Source organism: Mustelus asterias, chromosome 2 (assembly GCF_964213995.1).
Source record: "Mustelus asterias chromosome 2, sMusAst1.hap1.1, whole genome shotgun sequence".
In the NCBI taxonomy this organism is placed as follows: Eukaryota; Metazoa; Chordata; class Chondrichthyes; order Carcharhiniformes; family Triakidae; genus Mustelus; species Mustelus asterias.
The window spans coordinates 8,071,814-8,097,622 of record NC_135802.1 but is presented as its reverse complement, the minus strand read 5'-3'; the positions used below and the strand labels follow the sequence as shown (position 1 = coordinate 8,097,622).

The window sequence follows — 25,809 nt, the reverse complement described above, 5'->3', positions numbered from 1 at the left end:
GCTGAAGATAGGTTAGATGAGTTGGAGTTTGAATGGTAGAAGCAGTGAAGTTGACAAAGGAGAATATCGGAGAAGTTGAACCATGGGGTGATAACCCTGCGAATAGTGGTTTCAATACTGGGAATAGAGAGGAAGGGAGAGCGATACGAGTGGATGGAGGAGGAAATGTCCTGAACCCTGGCACTGGGAAGCTAACACAGCCGTCCGGATTCACACTCTTGCTGCAGGGAACTTGCATCTATCAAGGTCAAGAAATTGACCCCAGATTTCCTGCTGAGTGTAGCTTATGCATATCACAAGTTCATTCACCAACTTGATGGTCTTTTAATAAGTCCTAACACAATACTTTGGGTTCTTGCAAAATTTGTCTCCATTTTCTCATATTATTTGAGATTAGCTTATTTGTTCCTTTTTTAATAATTGTAGTGAACATTTAATGAGGATTTAAACATCCGGTTTCTCTTTCTCAACTGGACAATGGGTCAGTGACTGGAACTATCCAGCCTGCTCCATCCTATGTAGATGGTACCTGTCTGCTTGGATTATAATATGTTGTAAACTAACTCCATTGTGTAATAGATTAAACCATTTTTATATCCCAGGGCAGACTGATAATTAATACTTTCTGAATTCTCAGAATTGTATAGGGAGTACAGAGCTATCAAGCAAAATCGGGAGGGACATCATGCAGAGAACAATCAAAGTGCACATTTAGATTCTGGGAGGAAACCCTTGCTGAACGTGAGCCAAGAGGAGGAGAAGGTGAGTCTACATTTCTGAATTGTCAGTTTTCTCTGGCTCTCTTTCTATAATTTGTCCTCTGTTTAGAATGGAATTGATTACAGTGCTGATCAAGATCTCTTCACTCTATCTGGTCACTTGGAGACAGAGTAGCAGCATGGGCTGAGACATCTGAACAAGACATCTTTTATTCATTTGTGGGATGTGGATGTTGCTGGCTAGTCCAGCATTTATTGCACTGGCTGATCGTGCCTAACAATTGTAGTTTTCTATGATTTCTAATTTTAGGCTTATGTGTCTATCTGAACATCTGAATTAGAAGCAGGAGTTTGGCCACTTCATTCAATAAGGTCATGGCTGATCTGAGTGTAACTTCAATTCCACATTCACACCTACCCCTGGTAACATTTAAAGGATGTGACGCAACCCATTTAACATTTAGTCCCCTTGATTATCAAAAATCAAACCAGCTCTGCCTTAAAAAATTCAAAGACTCACTTCCTCAAAAGGTGGTGGAAGCAGAGTTCCAGAAACTCATGGCGCTCAGAAATTTTTTTCCTAATCTCTGTCCTAAATTGGTGATCTCAGTACGAGATTCTCTCACAAGGAAACATCCTTTCCACATCGACCCTGTCACAATCCCTCAGGATCTTGTATGTTTCAATCAGATTGCCTCTCATTGTTTTAAACTTCAGCAGATACAAACCTAGCTTGTCTGATCTTTACTGCTGACTCGACACTGCCAATCCCCGGTATTATTTTGGTCAACCTCCTTGAATCTTTCCAACGTGTTTACATCCTTTAATAAGACACTGTCTCTGCACACAGTACTGCAGATGTGATTGCACTGGAGGGGATGCAGAGGAGATTCACCGGGATGCTGCCTGGGATGGAACATTTAAGTTATGAGGAGAGGTTGGATAGGCTTGGGTTGTTTTCGTTGGAGCAGAGAAGACTGAGGGGGCGACCTGATCGAGGTGTTGAAGATTATGAGGGGCATGGACAGTTTGAATGAGGAGCAGCTGTTCCCCTTAGTTGAAGAGTCAGTCACAAGATTCAAGATGAGGGGCAGGAGGTTTGGGGGGGGGGGGTATGAGGAAAATCTTTTTTACTCCGAATGTGGTGACAGTTTGGAATGCGCTGCCTGGGAGGGTGGTGGAGGTGGGTTGCCTCACATCCTGTAGAAAGTACTTGGATGAGCACTTGGTACATCATAACCTTCGAGGAGATGGGCCACATGCTGGTAAATGGGATTAGGTGGGAGTTCAGGTGTTTCTCACATGTCAGTGCAGACTCGATGGGCTGAAGGGCCTTTTCTGCACTGAGAGATTCTGTGGTTCTGTGAAAAGTTTTAAAATGGAGCCAGGCCATTCGAGAATACAGGCAGAAAGCATTTTGCACAAAGGGTAAGGGAATTCTAACCGGTCAGAACTAAATGGATATTGAATAAGTCAGCATGAGATTTAGTCCATTGCACGGTGACTTCACTTTACCTGATGCATCTATCAGATTTTAATAATAGTTCCCAGTTAAGATATGATTTATAACTGGGTATTACAGTAATAACCTGAAAATGTTCTGTGATTGGTTGGCTGATTGAGCCTTCCAATGCCTGTTGATGTATATTTTTGCAACTGGTTATTGGTCGTATTAGTGTCTGAAGAGGGACTCCAGCTTAGAAAAGAATATAATCAGCTGATTTCTGTTTCCAGACCCCTGGATGTGACGTTTGGGGATCACATCTTAATCGTCAGAACACCAATGTTCCGAAGCTCACGTTGAAGGAGCACAGTGCCCTCAAAGCATCGGCCCAGTACTATGGAATGAAATTGAAGGAGAAACTGGGAACGTCGGGAAAGGCAAGTATTAAACTTGGTCTCGCCCTCCATCGCCACCCAGCTTGAAGGTGTTGATTTATAGTTTGGGTATGATTCTGAAGTCCCAGTCTCCCAGACTTGCCTTATTGGTAATTACGTGAGTAAATAGCTTACTTCCATCATTTAGCTCGAGTAAATAGCTTACTTCCATCAAGTCCAAACCCAGCCTTGTGTTAATGTCTACACTTGCACACTTCTGTTGAGGATTGCTGGGCAGCTACTGGGGGCATCTCATCATGTCCCACAGCCTGCTTGACCAAGGAGAGTACCTATTTCAGTCACTGATATTGTCACGTATATTGGGATACAGTGAAAAATGTTTCTTGTGAACTATACAGACAAAGCATACCGTTCATAGAGTACATAGAGAAAAAGGAAAGGATGGGGTTGCAGAATAGTGTTAAAGTTATAAAGTTTATTTATTAGTTTTAAAGTTACCGATAGGGTGAAGAGAAAGATCAGCTTAATACGTGATAGGGCCATTCTGGTCTGATGGCAGCAGGGAAGAAGTTGTTCTCAAGTCAGTTGGTACTTGTTTTCAGACTTTATCTTTTTCCTGCTGGACGAAGGTGGAAGAGAGTAGGTCCGGGGTGTGTGGGGTCCTTGATTATGCTGGCTGCTTTTCCGAGGCAGCGGGAAGTGTAGACAGAGAATGGATGGGAGACTGGTTTGAGTGATGGACTGGGCTTCGTTCACAACCCTTTGTAGTTTTCTTGTGGTCTTGGACAGAGCAGGAGCCATACCAAGCTGTGATATATCCAGAAAGGATGCTTTCTATGGTGCATCTGTAAAAGTTGGTGAGAGTCGTAGCTGACATGCCAAATTTCTTTAGCCTCCTGAGAAAGTAGAGGCATTGATGGGTTAACTGTAGCGTCAGCGAGGAGGGACCAGGACAGATTATTCTCTGTCGAACAGGTTGGTGACAGATGCTGTGTACCTGGCAGCATGGCTGATAGCAGATCCTCTAAGTAAAGAATTAAAGAGAAAGTTACATCTATACAAGGAGGGTGATTGGAATGTGGAATTTGTCTCAAACCGAAGCAGAATCCATAAATTCTTTTAAAGGGGAATTAAATAGTTGCTTAAAAAGGAGGAACATCAGGCGGTTAGGGAGGGAAGAAAAGTTGTATTTGAATTGGGTGACCTCATGAAAGAAAAACGTTTCTACCTTGTAACTTCTATGTTTAACTATGCTGAGTACAGGAGCTGCAACACCAGTGAGTTTTACTTTAAAAGATACTTAATAGTCTTAACAGCGTGATTTTAAATGTCTTGAATTTATAAAAGACTACCACAAACAGTATACATTTCTTTTTGAAAGGAAAGGCCAATTTCTCTCCGTAAGTCATTAACTCCAAGAAAGCCACGGGTATCCAAAGAGTTCAAGAATAAGGGAGTCGATCAAGTTATTGGAACCAATCCTGTCACCCCCAAAGTTTCTGAAGATCGGCTGTCTGCAACCAAAGACACTCTCAATGGGGCTGACCCACTGGAATTTCTGCACCCAATTGTCAAGGGTTTTTCTCCATCAAAGGTGCTCCGAGCCCAGGCATGGACTCCCCGATCTGTAAATAAATTACAACAATTGCAGCAGAGTGTGGGAAGAAGAATATCCTCCATTGATCTTGGCTGGTTAGACAGGTGCCAGGACAGAACACAACCAGATGTGGAGTTGCACATTTCGGGCAGAAGTTCACCCCTAGCCATTGGGACAAATGCTGATTGTAGGAAACTTTCACCTGAAGTGAACACTGTGTCTTTCAGTGACTCTACATTACAAGCCAATGACAAACCTTTCTGCTCGAAGCCTCTGCGCCGAAGTGGTGCCTTTCCAACAGTCAATAAAATGTCTTGTTCCGTGACTCGGACCTCTACCTCAGCTGATGATACGCTGCTGTTGTGTAGTGACAGCTCTTTAAAAGCTGGAGATAAAGAGCCATCAGTTCCCACTAGTTATGTAACCAATTCTGAAAAGCCTGCAGAATCAGAGAATGACTGTTTCCAGGATGGGAAAATACAAAATGTAACCAAAAGTAGATTGGAGTGCCAATTAAACACCAATTTATTGACCTCAGAAGAGAGCAGTTCCAATGTCCAAGATTCTTCACAGCAGACTTGTGACACAGCAGAGTTTAATGGGATAAAGGCCAATGGTGAACACTTTATTGAAGTGCTGAATCCTGGGAAAGGTTCACAAGATAGCAAGGCAAGCAGCAAAAAGAGACGGAGAAAATCGGCAGCAGACACGAAGAGTGTTGAAGCTTGCGAAGGCCTCGAAGGCAACGCTAAAAAACGAAGAAAAGCAACAAGATCTTCAGGCACTACCTCAGATCAGAAACGGAAGAAGAAAACGCTCAAAGCTGATTTCAAAACTGTGGGAGATGAAAGTAATCTGGCCATAACCGGAGACAAGAGAAAACCAAATCCTGAGGTGCCAAGGGAGAACCTCTATGGAGATGTGGAAGAAGACCGCTTCAGATCAGAGACTCAAAAGAGCAGTGCAGTAAGGTATGTATAAACACTGATGCCAGATATGTGAGAAAGATGTACTCAGCTTTGCTTTCTAATTATTTAAAAACTTTATTGAGCAGAACAAAATCCTACATTGGTTGTAGATTTGTTATCTCTATTACTAGGCCAAGCACTGAGATGGAACCACTTGTCCTGTTCCAGTTGGGGGAAATGTGATGATGTATTAGGATGGAGAATGCTCTTTGAATGTGATCTTCCAAGCTGCCTCTTCAATGCTTTTTCAATTTGCTCATGTAGGCTTTGTGAATTATGTTTCTTAAATCTTAATCTTCCTACTTTCACAATACATGAGCCGCTCGAGATCGTAATCAATTACACGGTTAGGACTCTTGACTCAAACGTCAACTTTGTTAATGCAACCAACCAACACCAGAAGTGACTGAAGCAGTAGGTTAGGGGGGGAGGTTATAATGAATCCAGCATTCACAATGTGTCAACAATGGCATTTTGTGTCAGGTTTGTAACAGAGGTTAGTTATCAGTGCAGACGTTACTCATTCAGTTTGTATTATTTATACATGATACCAAAACATTAGTTAATAACATGTCATTAGTGCTTAGAGTAAAAGGAGTTTGGTCGAGAGGTTTACAGTGTAGTCAGATTGGGCACTGGCTGCTTGACCAGTCTTCTCTGATATGGTTTGTATTTGTTCATCTGTTTTAGAATCGCGCCACCTAAAAAGGATGGAAATTTTGTGAGGATCAATCTAAAGAAGAAATCACATGTCAAAGGGGGGGTGTTAAGAGGAGCATATCTTCGCAAACAGGTACTGGATACAAGTCGAGTTTTGCTGCAGAATCTGATTGTGTTATTTTGTTTGATGAATATTGAAGTAGCAACTTTGAGGTGATGACGTTTGTTACTGATCTGGAAATCCAGAAACAATGCAAATTATAAGTACATAGGAATTAGGAGCAGGAGTAGGCCATTTGGCCCCTTGAACCTGCTCCACCATTCAATAAGATCATGGCTGACCTTTTTGTGGACTCAGCTCCACTTACCCGCCCGCTCACCATAACCCTTAATTCCTTTACTGTTCAAACATTTATCTATCTTTGCCTTAAAAACATTCAACGAGGCAGCCTCAACTGCTTCACTGGGCAGGGAATTCCACAGGTTCACAACGCTTTGGGGAAATTATGTTCCAAATCTTTGATGTTCCTTACCAGACTGTAACATATACAGGTTTGCAACTAGTGAAAGAAGCTTGTAAAATGGGCCAGAACTTTGTTGCAATAATAAGTGATGTTATCTATCGGGGGGGAAAAATTAACACTACTTTTAGTTATGTGAATATTACCTGAGATTTAGTCAATCACATCACTGCAATGGGGAAGGAGCCATTACTTGGTGACATAATAAGAAACATCTGTTTTGTCAGAAAAGTATCAGTGCCAAGCAAGTAGTGTTTTTTTTTATTTCAAAAATATACTTTAATGAATCATTTTTACCTCACAGTACAGTGCTTATTTACAAAAAACATTACATTCATTACATTTCATTGCTTAAAACTATGTACATGCATCATCCGAGTTTACTGTGTGCCGTTATTTTTCAGGTTGGCACACAGTTACGCAGGCCGAGGGTATTCTGCAGTTACCCGGCCCTCGGTCTGCCTCGGTTGAGACGCTTTACACGGTGGCCTTTCCCCATTGTGCCTTTGCGGCGGCTGCTCCAAGCTTGAGCGCGTCCCTGAGCACGTAGTCCTGGACCTTGGAATGTGCCAGTCTGCAACACTCGGTCGAGGACAATTCTTTCAGCTGGAAGATCAGCAAGTTTCGGGCGGACCAAAGCGCGTCCTTCACCGAGTTGATGACCCTCCAGCAGCAGTTGATATTTGTCTCGGTGTGCGTTCCCGGAAACAGCCCGTTGAGCACAGAGTCCTGTGTCACCGAGCTGCTCGGGACGAACCGCGACAAATACCACTGCATCTCACTCCAGACCTTCTTTGCAAAGGCACATTCCACAAGGAGGTGTGCGACCGTCTCATCACCCCCGCAGCCGCTTCGAGGGCAGCATGCGGTGAGGTTGAGCCCTCGGGCGTGCATAAAGGATCTGACGGGGAGTGCCCTTCTCACCACCAGCCAAGCCAGGTCTTGGTGCTTGTTTGTGAGTTCTGGTGATGAGGCATTCTGCCAGATGACAAGCAAGTAGTGTTTTGTGATAGTTCACTAATGTACATTTTTCTGATGTTGTGGATTTCCAAAGGCTTGGAAGCAGAAATTACAGATGAAAGGCGAACGTTTTGGTGGTGGTGGCGGTCGATTTAATAGGAGCGGAGACACGTGTTTCCGCTGTGGAGCAACAGGTCATTGGGCCAAGAACTGCAAGGGTCGAGGTGAGCGTACCTGGAGCCATAAAATACTTCTGTTTGAGATTGGCCATAAAAAGAAACTGGTATTATTTCCAGTGATGAGGGAGGCCACAGTTGGTAGCCTCACCAGCGGGTGGGAACTCAAGCTGGCAGCAGATGTTTTGTTTGAGTGAGTTGATACGGCCTCTCCTACACCCACTTGGGCTCTCCTGATGACATGATTGGACCCAGTCTGCACATGTCCTTCTGGTTAGTCTTCCCAGGTAGCTCAAAACAGCAGCTTATAGAGAGATGATTTTACACACTTACTCCAATTTCTGCCAAATAGGGACAGTTAAAATAGGGACCAGGTTACTGGATCAAGGTCGCCTGTGAATAAACATTATTGATTGTCCCTACATTCAGGTGCTGGTTAATATTTCATCTCCAGTTATTGCCAAAAGGTCGATTGCTGTGATTGATGTAGTGCAGGTTCGATGGATGACGGGGTGGATGCTGCGAGGAGGTTCCCTCTTACAGGTGCAACTCGAACTGGGGGAACACAATTTAAAAATAAAGGGTCTTCCATTTAAGACAGATGAGAAATTTATTTTCCCTCGAGGCTTGAGTCTGTGGATCTCCTTCCCCAGAAGCTGGCTCATTGAATATTTTTAAGGCTAAATTAGATAAATACTTGATTGGCGAGGGAATCAAAGAGTATAGGGGCTAGGAAGGAAAAAGGAATTGAGACCACAATCTGATCAGCCATGAACATCTTAAATGGCAGAGTAAGGGGCTAAATAACCTATCACTCCTCCTGTTCGAACCTCCTAATGTGAATTAACTATCAATCTGTGCACTGTGTTTTTCTGTGCTTGTTGGAGATGGGTTGAGAGTGGTTCCAGCAGACACAAGCTTAGCCAATGGAAAATGGTGACTCTATAAACCTAAGCTGAAATCAAATTAGCTAAAACAGAAAATTCTGGAAAAACTCAACAGATCTGGCAGCATCTGTGGAGGGAGAAACAGTTAATATTTTGAGTCCATGTGACTCGTTCAGAAATATTTAATCTCGGATCTCCAATTGCTTGCTTGTACCTAGTGGACATATTATGTGATCTGTAAACCTTATTTGATGGAAATTTACCTGGATTTAATGTATTTTGTTGATTAGGGATAGGGAGGTGAGAGTAAGGAGGCTATTTAACGACTAGACGATTAATAATAAAAGCAAAATGAGAGGAGCGAAAAGGGTGTATGAAAAGAGACTGGCAACTAACTTAAAAGGGAATTCCAAAGTCTTCTATAGGCAGAAATAAATAGTAAAACGTGTGGTGAAGGGAGGAGTAGGGCCGTTTAGAGATCAAAAAGGGGATTTATACTTGGAGGCCAACTTCAGTGATAGGGAAACTTCAAGAAACTATAATTTGGGACAGAATTAATTATCTTATGCGCAAATGTGGGTTAATTATGAAGACCCAACTTGGGTTTCTTGAGGGAAAATCACGTTAACTAACTTGCTGGAGATGTTCGAAGAGGTAACAGGGTTGATGAGGAACTGCTGTTGATGTGTACATGTCTTTCCAAAAGACATTTGATAGAAGATTGCACAACAGACAGAGAAGTTATAGCTCGTGGAATAAAAGGGTCAATAGCAATGTGGATACAACATTGGCTGAGTGACAGCACTGTAACATTGTTTATCATTCCTTCCCTCAGGACATAACACTGGGTTTAAAGCAGTATCTGAGGAGAAAGTGGAAACATCTGAGATGACGGATAACGACACTACTCCATTGCCCACTCTGGAGGAGGTGGCGAGGTTGACGTCCATGTGTGGCAGTGTGAGGGGTAAGAGGGTGTGATGAGGGAATGCTGACATTAAATGAAAACAATTGTAAAGGAAGTGGTTAGAGCAAAAGAATGTTTTTGAAAAGCATTCTAACATTGCATTTTGTATATGGATTGGGGGAAAGGACTCCTGAAGATGGGCCAAATAGCCTGTCTGTGATTCTAATTCTGTGATAACACATCTAAAAAGTCCATCGTTAATTCACCTAATTGGCCACTTGCAGTTTGGACCAAAATAAGACATGCTGTGATCGGAGTGACATCTGCATGTGGAAAGGCCAGGGTAAACCTTAGTAATATTCTCCAAGGTCCATGGATGGACTGACTCCCCTGAAAGGACGTGGGATTTTTGCCAGCAGAGAGTACTATGGAACTATTCACAGCAGCACTATGGAAGTGTCTCAGTTCCCCACAATACCAGTTTGCCCATGTTTGGGCCTGTTTCTCCTCTGCGCCTGTAACTTAGGCTGTGCGTTAGTTGTAATTTACCCCAATGTTCTTGTATTATGATATTGGAAAGGAAAACGTTTTTTTATTCATTCGTGGGACATGGGTGTCACTGGTTGCCCAGCATTTATTACCCACCCCTAGTTGCCCAAGGGCAGTTGAGAGTCAACCACATTGCTGTGGCTCTGGAGTCACATGTAGGTCAGACTGGGTAAGGACGGCAGATTTCTTTCCCCCCTTAATTCCAGATTTTAAAAAAATATTGAATTCAAATTTCCCCAGAACATTCGCTGAGTTTCTGGATTAATAGTTTAGCGATAATACCACAAGGCCAACTGGATGGGTGTAAACTGTGAGCCAATCTCCTGCCAGACAGACGCAGTTAAACTTGACCCTGTTTTTTTATGTTTATAATTACTATTTAAGGCTGCTGACTGTGAAGTTGATCCTTAGTCAGTGATCCAGAAATGTAATGTTTTTTAATTTTTTGTTCTGTCTATAACCAGGAGAATGTTCTTGGCTATCCCATGTTTACTGCAGGTATCTCAGTTCCAGGTAATGCAGGGGATCCGGTTGAACCAATGCCTGCTGCTGAAGTCCTACTGAACACTGTTCGCCCCACATTTGAGCAGCCAACAGCCCCACCACCTGTGGAACCTCTGTACAGGCTTGGAGAGGATGGAAAGGTCATAGGTATGGCATAGAAACATAGAAGATAGGAGCAGGAGGAGGCCATTTGGCCCTTCGAGCCTGCTCCGCCATTCATGGCTGATCATTCAATTCAATAGCCTAATCCTGCTTTCTCCCCATAACCTTTGATCCCATTCACCCCAAGTGCTATATCCAGCTGCCTCTTGAATACATTCAATGTTTTGGCATCAACTACTTCCTGTAGTAATGAATTCCACAGGCTCACCACTCTTTGGGTGAAGAAATGTCTCCTCACCTCCGTCCTCAATGGTCTACCCCGAATCCTCAGAATGTGACCCCTGGTTCTGGACTCCCCCACCATTGGGAACATCCTCCCTGTCTAGTCCTGTTAGAATTTTATAAGTGACATCTAACAGAGTTTCAGTAAACCCTCTCCACTCCTGTCTGTGTCAGCTTCCCTCACCAGAAAGTGCATATGAAGCTTGTATTAACAAGAAGGATTATATGTATTTTCAGATAACAAGAGGAGGAGGAGGCCATTCGACACTCGAGGCTGCTGTGCCAGTCAGTGAGATCGTGGCTGATGTGATTATGCCCTCAACTCCATTTTCTAGCCTGTTCCCCATGACTCCCTTGTTGACCAAACGTCTGTCTAATTCAGCTTTGAATTTATTCGATGACCCAGCCTCCACTGTTCAGTAGGGTTCCCTCAATCAGACAATCCCTCCATCACCGGGATTAGTCTGGTGATCAGACAATTCCAGTATTGCAGGGATTAGTCTGGTGATCTGAACATCCATTGCACTTCCTCTATGACAATATATCCTTCCTTGGATAAGGAGAACAAAACTGCACACAATCATCCAGTCTCACCAAGACTCTGGACAAGTGCGGCAAGACCTCTTGCTCTTGTACTCGAACCCCCTTGCGATGAAGACCTAATTGCTTGCTGCAGCTGCACTCTAGCTTTTAGTGACTCATGAACAAGGACACTCTACTTCCCTTGACCTGTTATCTTCTCTAATTATTTTCTTGTAAATGAATGCTGCATTGTGAAACATTTCCAGCTCTGTTAAGATCAGATTGCGCACAATACCAGCTGTTTTCTGTTAGTTTACTCAGCATTAGAAACAGGCGACCTGGATAATGCCTGTTGATTCCCAGTCTGTTCTTTCCTCTGAACAGTTTAATGTACACATTGTTTTTAATCATCTTGTGGAAAAAAGCATTTGAAGCAAAAATATTAAATCCCATTCTTTATATCTGAGAACATTCAGTTAACTTCGTGACAACTTGAGTGAACATTTTTATGCTAAAAAAACTTGATTTGAAAAATCAAAATTGCTGAACAAGTATTAGGGATCAAAACAATGAGAAATAGTTCAAGATGAAGTGCACTTAGCCTTTTTCTCTTAGTCAAGATCTCCACCAGTGGGCACTCGTTCACACCAAGCCACAGAACAGAATAAATAATGCCTCATGTACAACAAGGCTCTTATTCATGGAAAAATATATAAATATTTGCTTATGGGCATTGCTGGCAAGGCCAGCATCTATCTATGTTCTGGCTCTAATTGCCTTTGAGAATACAATCCATGTGGTATAGGTACACCCAACCTGATTTTAGGGAAGGAGTTCTAGGATTTGACTGCGTGACAGTGAAAGAATGATGATATAGTTCCAAGTCAGGCTGGTGTGAGACATTTTTAATATTCTTTCATGGAATGTGGACATCACTGGCTCGGCATGCGTTGCCCATTCTCAGTTGCCCTTGAGAAGATGGTGGTGAGCTGTCCACTTAAACCGCTGCAGTCCTTGAGGTGTAGGTGCAGCTACAGTGCTGTTAGGAAGGGATTTCTTGGATTTTGACCCAGTGACAATGAAGGAATGGCGGGCGATATATTTCCAAGTCAGGATGGTCTTGAAGTGGTGCTGTTCCCATGCATCTGCTGTTCTTGTCCTTCCAGGTGGTAGAGGTTGCAGGTTTGGAAAGTACTGTCAAAGGAGGTTTGGTGAGTTGCTGCATTGCATCTTATAGATAGTGTACACTGCTGATACTGTGTGTCAGTGGTGGTGGTGGAGGGAGTGAATGGGAGTGTCAGTCAAGTGGGCTGTTTTGTCTTGGATGGTGTTGAGCTTAAGTGCACTTGGAGCTGCACTCATCCAGGCAAATGGAGAGTATTCTGTCACACTTGTGCCCTTTAGATGGTAGACAGGCTTAGGGGAGTCAGGAGGTGAGTTACTTGCTGAAGGATTCTCAGCCTTTGACCTATTCTGGTAGCCACAGTATTTATATGGCTAGTTCAGTTCATCTTCTGGTCAATGGTAACCCCTGGGATGTTGATAATTAGGGATTCAGTGATGGTAATGCCATTGAATGTCAAGGGGACATAGTTGGATTCTCTCATGTTGCAGATGGTTATTGCCTGCCACTTGTGTGGTGCAAATGTTACTTGCCACTTGTCCGCCCAGCCTGGATATTATCCAGGTCTTGCTGCATTTGAAAATGGGCTGCTTCAGTATCTGAGGAGTTGTGTGTGGTGCTGAACATTGGCGACCTTATGATGTAAGGAAGGTCGTTGATGAAACAACTGAAGTTGGTTGAGTCTAGGACACTACCCCGAGGAACTCCTGCAGTGAGGTGCTGGAGCTGAGATGATTGAGTCCAACAACCACAACCATCTTTGCCAGGTATGATTCCAACCAGTTGGGAGTTTTTCCCCATCATTTCCATTGACTCCAGTTTTTGCTGGGGCTCATTGGTGCCACGCTTGGCATTTCTAATTTCTATAGCATCTTTCAGGATGTCCCAAAGAGTTATCGCTGCTATAATGTAAGAAATGTAGCAGCCAACTTAAACACACAGTCACACGAACAGCAGTGTGACAATGATCAGAAAATCTGTTAATTTGTGATATAGATTGAGGGATGAAATATTATCCAGGGTCCCAGTGATAAGTCGCATGCACTACCTTGAATAGTGCACAGGTTCTTGTGTATCAACTTGTGAGAACATACGATGCCTCAGTTTAATGTCTCATCTGAAATACTGTAATCCCAACCACAGTGCAGCACTCCGACTGTGCTGGGTGAGTTGGCCTGGATTTCTGTGCTCCTGTTTCTGGAGTGGAGCTTGACCGTTCAACTTTCTGACAGTGGTAACTAAGCTATGGATGACATGGAAGCAAACGCTTGGATTGCATTTCATTTTATTAACTGTATTTTTTTCTCTCTCTGTCAGCTACTCCAGCAGAGGTCCATGAAGGCCTGTCAGAGCTCGGGTACCGTTCATTCAGACCGGGACAGGAACTAACTGTGATGAGGATTTTATCAGGTATGTGAGGGAAAGAACAGTTCAGCTGAGACCACGGTGCAGTGCAACTCGTAGTAATAGGAGGTGTGACCCTATCCAATTTCCTTAATTACTTCATCCCATGCTGCAGAGAAGGAGCTAATTCCCTTTTGTAATTTGTACTGAATCTATTTCCAGATCCTTTCAGGCAGTATACTTGAACTTCTGTAAAATAACATCTCCTCCTTTATTTCTTTTGACAATTATTTTAAATCTGTTTGTCTCTATCTGCTCGATATAGTTTTGAATACTTTAATTAAATCCTCCCCTGTTCAACCCTAATTTGATTGAAATTACTTGTACACTTTACACTTTGCTTACGTTGCCTTTATGGTGGGTACTGTCAACTCTCCCTTAATATCAGGCGAACGTTTATACTGTGTAATCACATCAGTGTTGAGATGTTGGTGCCATTTGGGAGGGTTACTCCTGGCTCCAGGGATATGCTTAGGGTTTTGCAAACTGTAACTGTTTGATTTTCAGATTGTGTTTTTGTTTAATTTCTCATATCTGTGATGAATAAATTCTGCTGGTGTTTGCAGTGATTATCATTGAAATAATAAAATTGTTTTTGTTGTGTAATGTTATGAAATTGATGATTGTTTACCTTGATTTCCATTTCAGGCCTTGCTTTTTTCTAAGTGTGTGATACCGGGGGGAGCAGGGTGTTAGGGCTGGTTGGTGAATTGGGGGAAGTGCTGTTCCTTTGAATGGGTGTTGGAATCAATCTCTGCTCCCAAAGAGAGACCTGTGCTCTGATCAGAATTCCCCCTCAGATCTCATCTATTTGGTAGCAGTGGAGGTCAATTAGACATCCTGATACTACTCTGGGCTAGCAGCAGCCCTTTGGGTAGGTCCGCAGTGTGGCAGGGTGGATGAGGAGGAGAGGTGAACAGGAGATGGGTGAGTACAGCCAGCAGCATCCTGCAGTTTTGCTGTGGAGCAGGAAAGGAGGAGGTCTTACTCGTGGCTTCACATTAAAACAACAGAGGTTTTATTTTCACCACCTCCCTTTGGAGCTGGTTACACCACATTAGACATGTGGAGAATGTGGGAGATGGGCCAGTGCCTGGTGGGAAGTTACGGCCAGTGCTAGAGAATCGGAAAAGAATCCCTGAGTCTCTGAATAGAGAATGGGAGGGAGGTTGCAAGGTCAGAGAGTATTGGGATTTGGGAGAATTGGTACGGTGATAGAGTGCTGGAAGCTTGGAGATGGCTGAGTGCATACAGGGAAGGGGCAAAGTGGGAACCAGGAAAAACATGTCTCAAGCATTTGGAAGTAATAGGTTTGTTGGGATCAGTGGGTAATTAGGAATGGAAATCTGTGATTAGTGAGCTCAGGACTATTGATTAGGGTTTAGCCATCAGCACAGTGCAACCACCATGAGGGTGCTTGAGTTCGGGTTATGGAATGATGCTGGAGAGGGTTGCTAGGATGCAGGGTTATGGAATGATGCTGGTGAGAGGGTTGCTAGGATACAGGGTTATGGAATGATGCTGGAGAGAGTTGCTAGGATACAGGGTTATGGAATGATGCTGGAGAGGGTTGCTAGGATACAGGGTTATGGAATGATGCTGGTGAGAGGGTTGCTAGGATACAGGGTTATGGAATGATGCTGGAGAGAGTTGCTAGGATACAGGGTTATGGAATGATGCTGGGGAGAGGGTTGCTAGGATACAGGGTTATGGAATGATGCTGGAGAGGGTTGCTAGGATGCAGGGTTATGGAATGATGGGGAGAGGGTTGCTAGGATACAGGGTTATGGAATGATGGGGAGAGGGTTGCTAGGATACAGGGTTATGGAATGATGCTGGAGAGGGTTGCTAGGATGCAGGGTTATGGAATGATGGGGAGAGGGTTGCTAGGATACAGGGTTATGGAATGATGGGGAGAGGGTTGCTAGGATACAGGGTTATGGAATGATGCTGGAGAGAGTTGCTAGGATACAGGGTTATGGAATGATGCTGTGGATACGGAGGGTTGGAGAGGGGCAGGATGTGGAACTGTTTTGGGGTGGCTGGAATTTCTCTTTGAGATGGGCTGAATGGGAATGAAGGCTGTGAACATAATTCCCTGCCCATGGAAGTTTTAAAAGAACACTGAACTGGGAGTCTGCTTACGCTGTAATTGTTGACACTGCCTGCCAACCCCCACTGGCCGCGAAAGTTCTGTAAGCAGAGGCAGCAAAGGTTTAGGCTCAGAATGTGAAGCTGCAATAGGTGGAAAGGAAGGAGAGAGTGAGTTCATCAGTGCAAAGATCGTAATCTGTCCTTGATTCCTGTTTTCATGAATACTTTGCAATTTAAAATGCATCATCTGCCCTGCTTCAGCAAGTATAAAGCAACCTCAACTTGAGCAATTAATTAAACGTCAAAGTCATTGTTGAATATATTTCCAGAGGTTCCTGATCTTCTCTCACGGTGTCTGTTCTGTTCTCTTCCCCAAACTAGGGCTTTCTACTCTGGTCGTGCTCTCTACAGGAATGGGGAAATCATTTTGCTACCAGTTACCTGCGTACCTGTATGCCAAGAGGTCAAAGTGCATCACCTTGGTGATTTCACCCCTTGTCTCGTTGATGGATGACCAGGTGAAGTTTCCAGTTTCTGATTTTCCAGTTCCTGTTAGTTTTCAAGCAGAGGGTCACATTCTCAAATCTAGAAAAAACACAGCACCTCTTAATAAAGAGAATCAGGCGAGACTCCGGTTCTGTGCAATCCTGTTAAATAGACACAATGAAGGAATCCCCTTTCAATTGCTTCCCAATCATAGATTTAAACTGTTAGCATTCTGTGTGAGGCGTTGGTGCCATCATTTATCCCTGAATTAAAATTACTAAGTCGATACAAAGTGCTGCAAATGCTGGAAATCTGAAATATAAACGGTAAGTACTCAGCAGATCGGGCAGCGTCTGTCAGAACTCTGTTACCAGGAGTGAAAAGTCTGGTCATTTGCCACATTGCTGTTTGTGGGATCTTGCTGAACACAAATTGGCTGCCACGTTTACTACATTACAACAATAACTACATCACTGAATCCCTGCCATCAACATCCTAGAGGTTACCATTGACCATGAACTGGACCAGCTGTATAAATATTGTGACTACAAAAACAGATCAGAGACTAGGAGTTCTGTGATGCACCAGTCAGCTCCTGACTCCCCAAAGCCTGCCCAACATCGACAAGACAGGAGTCGAGCGTGTAATGGAATACCCGCCACTTGCCTGGATGAGCGCAGCTCCAACAACACTCGAAGCTCACCATCATCAAGAAACCCACTTTATCGGCACCCCATCCAACTCCTTAACCATTCACTCCCTGCACCATTGCTGTACAGTGGCAGCAGTGTGTTCCATCTACAAGATGCAACGCAGCAACTCACCGAGGCTCCTTCGACAGCGCTTTCCAAACCTGTGAGCTTTATCATCTAGAAGGATTAGAGCAGCATATACCTGGGAACACCACCACTTGGAGCAGCTCACCTTCAAGTTACTCACCCACTGTCCTGACGTGGAAATATATCACCATTCCTTCACCGTCACTGGGTCAAAATCCTGGAACTCCCGCCCTAACACCACTGTGGGTGTACCTAGATTTTGAATATTTTCATTAAATTGCCTCTCGACCTTCTCTTCTCCCAGCTTAGTCCAAGTTCCTGAAGTTCCTCGTCCCTCAAACCATTCTCTTGAATCTTTTCTACACTCTCTCCAATGTCTTCACGTACTGTCCTGAATTAGACTCAATGCTCTGTTTGAGCCTCATTAGTGTTTTAGAAAGGTTTAACATGCTTTTGCTGTTGCTGTTGATGCTGTTGCTTTTGTATTCTATGCCCTTATAAAGCCCAGGATGCCATAAGCTTTGTTGACCATACACTCATCCTGTCCTGTCATCTTCAATGATCTGTGCACATCTGCCCTGCCCCAGGTCCCTCTGCTCCTGCACCCCTTTATAGTTGTACCCAGGTATCAGTTATTGTCGAGAAATCACTTGACTTTGCATCTTTATTTTTTACATTTCCCACAGGTGTCGGGACTTCCTGCCAAACTGAAGGCTGTTTGTATCCATTCCAGTATGACCAAGGCACAGAGAGAAGCAGCTATTGCAAAGGTTAGGTGGTGTTTTCATGAATGTTCTTTGAGCTGTATATAGAAAGATGCCACACAGAAGGAAGCCTTTCAGTTCATTGTGCCTGCCCTGGCTTTTTGAAAGAGCTCTCGTAGAATCTACAGTGCCGAAGGAGGCCACTTGACCCATCGAGCCTGCACCGGTAACAATCCCATCCAGGTCCCATCCCCGTAACCCCATATAGTTACAATCCTAGTCCCCTGACACAAAGGGGCAATTTAGCATGGCCAATCAACCTAACCCTCACATTTTTGAACTGTGGGAGGAAACTGGAGCACCTGGAGGAAACCCATGCAGACACGGGGAGAATGTGCAGACTCCGTACAGACAGTGACCCGAGGCCTGAATTGAACCTGGGTCCCTGATACTGAGAGGCAGCAGTGCTAAACCACTTACTGTGCCACTTGAGACACAAGTATAGATAGAGTATGCTGGAATACTCTGGGAATTTATCTGGATGAGTGCAACTCTTAACACGCAAGAAGTTAGAAAACATTTTGGACGAATCAGTCGCACTGATTGGGGTAGCAATCCACAGGATGCACAGCAGCAACATGAGGAAGCTTTCACAATAGATGGTTAGTGGTGTAGAGCTGTACGAGTGGATTGCTGCCATGTAGAGGAGGCTTTACGTTTCCTGAGTGCTCGGTGTTGACACGGGGTGATACAATGCGGAAGTCCACACTTGGAGCACGAAAAGCATCTTCAGAGACATTAAATAAATTAACACAAACTGAATGGCAGTGAGAATCGTTTTTAAATTGAACTGCAAGTCATTTTGGATTTCCTCCAATTCATGTGTTCCCCTTTGAATCCACAGGTAAAAGAGGGTAAGGTCCATGTGCTGTTGCTCTCCCCAGAGGCGCTGGTAGGTGGTGGCCGGGCTGGAATGAGCTGCCTCCCACCTGCACGTGAGCTTCCCCCAGTGGCTTTTGCTTGTATCGATGAGGCACACTGCGTCTCTGAATGGTCTCACAACTTCAGACCGTGCTACCTCCGTCTGTGCAAGGTAAGGGAGAGGGACAGCTCAGTGATGGTGTTACAGACTGATGCAGTGCAGCTCTGATCAGAATCCGCTTGAGGGAAATAATCAGATTTCAAATTTAATATCTAATTATTTTTTCAGTTTCCTGCCACCCCCCCCAGAAAATGTGGAGTGGAGACCCTTGTCCTGGTCCAGTTGGACCATAACTGTGCGAGTGTTAATTGATGAACGTTACATTCTTGGCCTACCCAATTTTCACCCTGATGCATTTCCCTGAAGGACTCACTAGCTACTGATAAGTAGCAGAAACTCTGGATGATTCTCAGCCAGTCCTGCCCGTAATGAGCTCCTGACTGCCTCCCTGATGTTGCAATGGGCCAGCATGACACAAACCCAAATTGAACCTGGCAATTTTCGGAATGATACACTCCAGCAACTCCACATCGCCAACTCTCTTGTACGATAAGTAATCCAAACACCTAACGAATGGTGCCCATTATCTCAATGGGATTGCAATACAGAATTGAGCTGCTGTTACTGTTGCAGGTGTATGACCTTTAGGAGTTCTGATGAAATCTCATTGATCCGAAGCATTCACACTTTTATCTTCACAGATTCTGATTGACCTGCAGAATATTTCTATCAATTCCTGTTTTTATCACTGGATTATTTTAGCCTCTGGTAGACTACATACCATGGATTAATTGGTTAAATTAGGAAAGCAGATTGGATTAAGCATGACTGCATACCCTTGAGTTTGGATGGGTAATCTGATCAAGATTTTTAATGTGATAAAGGACTTGATCATACAGATAAAGAGAAACCATTTCCTCTGCTCACTTAATTGGAGGATGGGCAGTGCCTGTGGAGCTGGATCCTGTCACCGGGCAGTGCCTGTGGAGCCGGATCCTGTCACCGGGCAGTGCCTGTGGAGCTGGATCCTGTCACCGGGCAGTGCCTGTGGAACTGGATCCTGTCACTGGGCAGTGCCTGTGGAACTGGATCCTGTCACTGGGCAGTGCCTGTGGAGCTGGACCCTGTCACCGGGCAGTGCCTGTGGAGCTGGATCCTGTCACCGGGCAGTGCCTGTGGAGCTGGATCCTGTCACCGGGCAGTGCCTGTGGAGCTGGATCCTGTCACTGGGCAGTGCCCGTGGAGCTGGATCCTGTCACTGGGCAGTGCCTGTGGAACTGGATCCTGTCACTGGGCAGTGCCTGTGGAGCTGGACCCTGTCACCGGGCAGTGCCTGTGGAGCTGGATCCTGTCACCGGGCAGTGCCTGTGGAGCTGGACCCTGTCACCGGGCAGTGCCTGTGGAGCTGGATCCTGTCACTGGGCAGTGCCTGTGGAGCTGGATCCTGTCACCGGGCAGTGCCTGTGGAGCTGGATCCTGTCACCGGGCAGTGCCTGTGGAGCTGGATCCTGTCACTGGGCAGTGCCCGTGGAGCTGGATCCTGTCACCGGGCAGTGCCTGTGGAGCTGGATCCTGTCACTGGGCAGTGCCTGTGGAGCTGGATCCTGTCACCGGGCAGTGCCTGTGGAGCTGGATCCTGTCACTGGGCAGTGCCCGTGGAGCTGGATCCTGTCACTGGGCAGAAGTAACCTTCAAGATGTGCGAGAAAGTTATGAGTATGAAAAAAATGAAGTATGCTAAAGTCACTCACTGAAGAATATTGCCTGCTGATGTCAGTTCGTTAGCAAGTTGATTAAATTATTTCAGGTCTTCCACCAGTGGATTAACACATTCAGTTTAACTTGTGAATATGGATGTGATTGCACTGCAGAGGAGATTCACCAGGATGTTGCCTGAGATGGCACATTTAAGTTATGAAGAGAGGTTGGATAGGCTTGTATTGTCTTCTCTGGAGGAGAGAAGACTGAGGGATGGCCTAATCGAGGTGTATAAGATTATGAGGGGCGTGGATAGGGAGCAGCTGTTCCCCTTAGTTGAAGGGTCAGCTATGAGGGGACACAAATTAAAAGTGAGGGGTGGGAAGTTTAGGGGGGATTTGAGGAAAACCTTTTTACCCAGAGGGTGGTGGCGGTCTGGAATGTGCTGCCCGGGAGGATGTTGGAGGCGGGATGCCTCTCATCCTTTAAAAAGTACCTGGATGAGTACTTGACACGCCATAACATTCAAGGCTATGGGCCAAGTGCCGACAAGTGGGATTAGGTGGGCAGGTCACAGCATTTCATGCAACGTAACAGACTCGATGGGCCGAAGGGTGTCTTCTGTACTGTAGTATTCTGTGATCAGTAAGACTATAGAGCAATTTGTCTCTCTTTAATATTCTTGTTCTTCAGTAGATTGTGTTTGATCTGCAGGTCCTGAAGGAACGTTTGGGAGTGAAATGCCTGCTGGGATTAACGGCCACCGCCACACGAGTCACAGCCCAGAACGTTGCACATCACCTCGGCATCCAGGAGGCGGAAGGAATAGCTGTACGTTCTGCAGACGTACCAGCCAATTTGTTCCTGAGTGTGTCTACAGACCGAGATAGAGACCAGGTAAAGGCCTGATCAGATTGTTAATAATACACCATAAGAGGGAGTGAGAGAAAACGATCTGGTTCTTGCTGGTGACTGCACGTAAATTTGTAATTATGTGTGGTTGAGAACACAGGCCCCGTCATATAATAAAAGCTGGTCTTGTAGACCGGGGAGAACGTCCATCCCTAATTGCCCTGGAGGAGGCGGTGGTGAGCTGCCATCCTGAACTGCTGTAGTTGCGGTATTGTTAGTTTATAGTGAGTATTCCAGGATTTTAACCCAGCAACAGTGAAGGGACAGGAATTCAACCTGGAAAAGTGAGAGGTAATGCACTTGGGGAGGGCTGACAAGGTAGAGGGTTACACTGTGAATGGTAGGATCCTGCAAAGTACTGAAGATCAGAGGGACCTTGGCGTGCAGATCCACAGATCCCTGAAGGTTGCAGGGCAGGTAGATAAGGTGGTTAAAAAGGCAGATGGGATACTTTCCTTTATTAGCCAAGGCATAGAATACAAGAGCAGGAAGGTCATGGGGAACTGTGAAAAATGCTTCTTCGGCTATAGCTGGAGTACTGTGTGGCGTTCTGGTCATCACATTATAGGAAGGATGTGATTACACTGGAGGGAGAGCAGAGGAGATTCACCAGATGCTGCCTGGGCTACAGGGTCTGAGCTATGAGGAAAGATTGGATAGGCTGAGGCTGTTTTCCTTGGAGCAGCGAAGGTTGAGAGGGGAGCTGATAGAGGTGGATATAATTATGAGGGGCATAGAATGGCTAGGAAGGCACTTTTTCCATTAGTACAGGGGTCAATAACCAAGGGGCATGGATTTAAGGTAAGAGGTAGAAAGCTGAGAAGGGAGTTGAGTCGAGACTTTTTTTTACTGAGGGTTCTGGGAGTCTGGAACTCGCTGCCTCAGAGTGGTTGAGTCAAACTCTCAACGTTTAAGAACTATTTAGATATTCACGGCTACGGCTCTGTGCCCAGCACTGGAAATGGGATCATTATAGTCAGATCTTTGTTGACCAGCATGGACACAATGGGCCAAACGACCTCTTTCTGCGTTGTTAACATCCGTGAATCTTAAAAGGATAATTTGTGGCTTGGAGGGGAACTTGCAGCCAGTGTGTTTGTTCCCATGCGTCTGCTGACCTTGTCCTTCTAGATGGTAGATACTCCCCTCTGAGAAGCTGTCTGTCAGAACAGCGTGTAGTTTTTTAATTATGTACTGGTTTTCAATAAATTCCGCATTCTTGCCCCAGGCTCTTGTAACTTTGATCCGAGGTGAGCGATTTGCCTCCTTGGATTCCGTTATAGTCTACTGCACCAGGAGAGAGGAGACGTCTAGAATCGCAGCCTTGCTTCGGACGTGTCTTCAGGGAGTTACACTAAAGGAGCCACCGCCAGAACTGAAAGAGGAGGATACAGCAGAAGAAATCCTCGCTAAAAGAAAGAAAGCTTTGGGTAAGCAGGGGATACGGCGGGAAAATGGCATAAAACCTCGATTTTGAAATGATGTTTGAAATGAATTGTTTGGGGCAGAAATTGAAATGCTCTACACCTGATATTTGGGCATAATATGACGGAAGCACATTGGTTTAGTTTGGGACAAGCTGTGCCCAGTCTGCATAGCCGTGGTCCCACCACTAAGTTTGTGAGGTTTCCTTGAATGTACACCAAAAGCAGGAATTAGGCCCTTTAAATGTGTACATTAGGGACGTAGTAGTTGTTGAAATACTCGATTGACAAATTTGTTAGCAACATAAAAGGACAATGTTGATCTCTGTGTCAGGGGACTGGGTTATTGACTCAGTCTGGAAAGGAGTGAAAATGAGGGGAATATTTACAGGTATCTAAAATGCCAACTGGAATCAATTCACCTGGAGCACTATTCCACATTAAATCTGGACTGTAGGATAAGGAAACGCTGGTATTAACTCATCGATAAGTTCAACATTTATGAAAGGAAAGGCTAAAGAACCAGAGGACACCAATTTAAGGTGAATGGCAAAAGAATCAACTGTATGTAAACTCGAGAAAAACCCTTTTCTTACGATGAGTGTTCCTGACCTGGAATGCACTGCCTGAGACTGAAGTCAGATTCAATTGAAAATTTTGAAACTGAATAGCATTAGCACCTGAAAATGTTCAGGGCTGTGGAGAAGGGGTAGGGGAGTGGGATTGGTTGAGTTGCTGTGGAGAGATGGACTGAATGACCTCCTGTGCTGCAACCATTCTGAGTGATAAGTAACTCGGATACTGGTATTGTGGCAGGAGCAGAGTCTCCCTACAGTACAGAAACCGTACAGTACAGAAAGAGGCCAGTCGGCCCATCGAGTCTGCACCGACCACAATCCCACCCAGGCCCTACACCCATATCCCTACAGATTTACCCACGAATCCCTCTAACCCACGCATCTCAGGACACTAAGGGCAATTTTTTTTTTTAGCATGGCCAATCAACCTAACCCGCACATCTTTGGACTGTGGGAGGAAACCGGAGCACCCGGAGGAAACCCACGCAGACACGAGGAGAACGTGCAAACTCCACACAGACAGTGACCCAAGCCGGGAATCGAACCCAGGTCCCTGGAGCTGTGAAGCAGCAGTGCTAGCTACCGTGCCATAGTTAACTATTGCTGCAAAGTGAGAAGTGTTGCTAAAGCATCTCGTTTTGCACTCAGCAAGACAAACACACGAATTCCACATTTCAAACAATTTATACTACAGAAGGGTGTTAATTGGTTGGCAAGTTGATTCTGGCTGAGGTGTTGCTAAAATTGGTTGACAAAATACAATCAATTTAACATAATCAGTCGAGCTCATAATGTGGCTCATTTATGCTCATTAGAAGCAACATACATTCATACACAGGAACCCATTCTCTGAAAACAAAAGTAATATATTCATCCTTTTTCAAATTGCTGGAGAGCTTGGGAAGCCTATAGTTCTGCATTGCTTTCTCCATGGCAACGCTTTGGCCAGTCATAGTCAACTTGTCAACCAATCAGCATTCTTTTCTCCTGTAGTATAACTTTTTGTAATCATTTGAAATTTGTCATTCTTGTATTTGTCCTGATGAGTACAAGTTGAAAAACTTCAACATGCCTCTCTCTTCAGCAATACTCGAGACAGTTTAGAGTTCTATTGGGTGGGAGGAGGTCGGATCAGCTTGGTGGACTTTGTTGTTATGAATGCAAGTCCATTGTAAAGTTAATTACAAAGATCAAGCAATTGCAATCATTCCTTTAGTCGTGATGCCATTTGTAACACTGTCTGCCACTCTTCTTGAGATCAGTTGAATCAGTACAAACTGGTTGGTTGGTGTGGTTCAGTGCCAGCGGCAGGCAGTGTATTCAACAACAGTGAAATTAATTTTTCTTTAGAAGTTGCCTATGTTGACGTGAGTAAAGTATAAATGCAAGGTGATGCATTTTGGTAGATTAAGTCCTGTCCTGGTTCAATCAGTTAATGGTAGGGCATTGGGGAGAATTACAGAACAAAGAGATCTAGGGGTACATATTCATAGCTCCTTGAAAGTGGAGTCACAGGTGGACGGAGTGGTGAAGAAGGCATTCAGCATGCTTGGTTTCATCGGTCAGAACATTGAATACAGGAATTGGGACGTCTTGTTGAAGTTGTACAAGACATTGGTAAGGCCACACTTAGAATACTGTGTACAGTTCTGGCCAGCTTATTATAGGAAGAATATTATTAAAGTAGAAAGAGTGCAGAAAATATTTACTAGGATGCTGCTGGGACTTGATGGTTTGAGTTCTAAGGAGAGGCTGGATAGACTGGGACTTTTTTCTCTGGAGCGTAGAAGGCTGAGGGGTGATCTTATAGAGATCTATAAAATAATCATAGAATCCCTACAGTACAGAAAGAGGCCATTCGGCCCATCGAGTCTGCACCGACCACAATCCCACCTAGGCCCTACCCCCATATCCCTACATATTTTACCCACTGATCCCTCTAACCTACACATCTCAGGACACTAAGGGGCAATTTTAGCATGGCCAATCAACCTAACCCGCGCATCTTTGGACTGTGGGAGGAAACCGGAGCACCCGGAGGAAACCCACGCAGACACGAGGAGAATGTGCAAACTCCACACAGACAGTGACCCAAGCCGGGAATCGAACCCAGGTCCCTGGAGCTGTGAAGTAGCGGTGCTAACCACTGTGCTACCGTGGGCACAGATCAGCTAGATAGTCAATATCTTTTCCCAAAGGTAGGGGAGTCTAGAACTTGAGGGCATTGGTTTAAGGTGAGAGGGGAGAGATACAAAAGTGTCCAGAGGAACAATTTTTTCAGAGGGTGGTGAGTGTTTGGAACAAGTTGCCAGAGGCAGTAGTAGAGGTGGGTACAATTCTGTCTTTTAAAAAGCATTTAGACAGTTACATGGGTAAGATGGGTATAGAGGGATATGGGCTAAATGCGGGCAATTTGGAGCAGTTTAGGGGTTT

The 25,809-nt window shown here is 44.7% G+C and overlaps 1 protein-coding gene across 1 annotated transcript in view; it reads left to right on the top strand.

Moving 5' to 3' along the window:
* recql4 (RecQ helicase-like 4) overlaps positions 1–25,809 on the top strand; it is a 67,974-nt gene that overhangs the window by 7,891 nt on the left and 34,274 nt on the right. Inside the window, exons 4-16 of the mRNA XM_078230626.1 lie at positions 638–762; positions 2,454–2,600; positions 3,940–5,126; positions 5,814–5,916; positions 7,359–7,488; positions 9,163–9,294; positions 10,282–10,434; positions 13,634–13,726; positions 16,196–16,332; positions 17,766–17,849; positions 18,688–18,876; positions 21,177–21,359; positions 22,603–22,804. Coding sequence (XP_078086752.1) covers positions 638–762; positions 2,454–2,600; positions 3,940–5,126; positions 5,814–5,916; positions 7,359–7,488; positions 9,163–9,294; positions 10,282–10,434; positions 13,634–13,726; positions 16,196–16,332; positions 17,766–17,849; positions 18,688–18,876; positions 21,177–21,359; positions 22,603–22,804 — 2,865 coding nt within the window. The remainder of the gene's footprint in view (positions 1–637; positions 763–2,453; positions 2,601–3,939; positions 5,127–5,813; positions 5,917–7,358; positions 7,489–9,162; positions 9,295–10,281; positions 10,435–13,633; positions 13,727–16,195; positions 16,333–17,765; positions 17,850–18,687; positions 18,877–21,176; positions 21,360–22,602; positions 22,805–25,809) is intronic.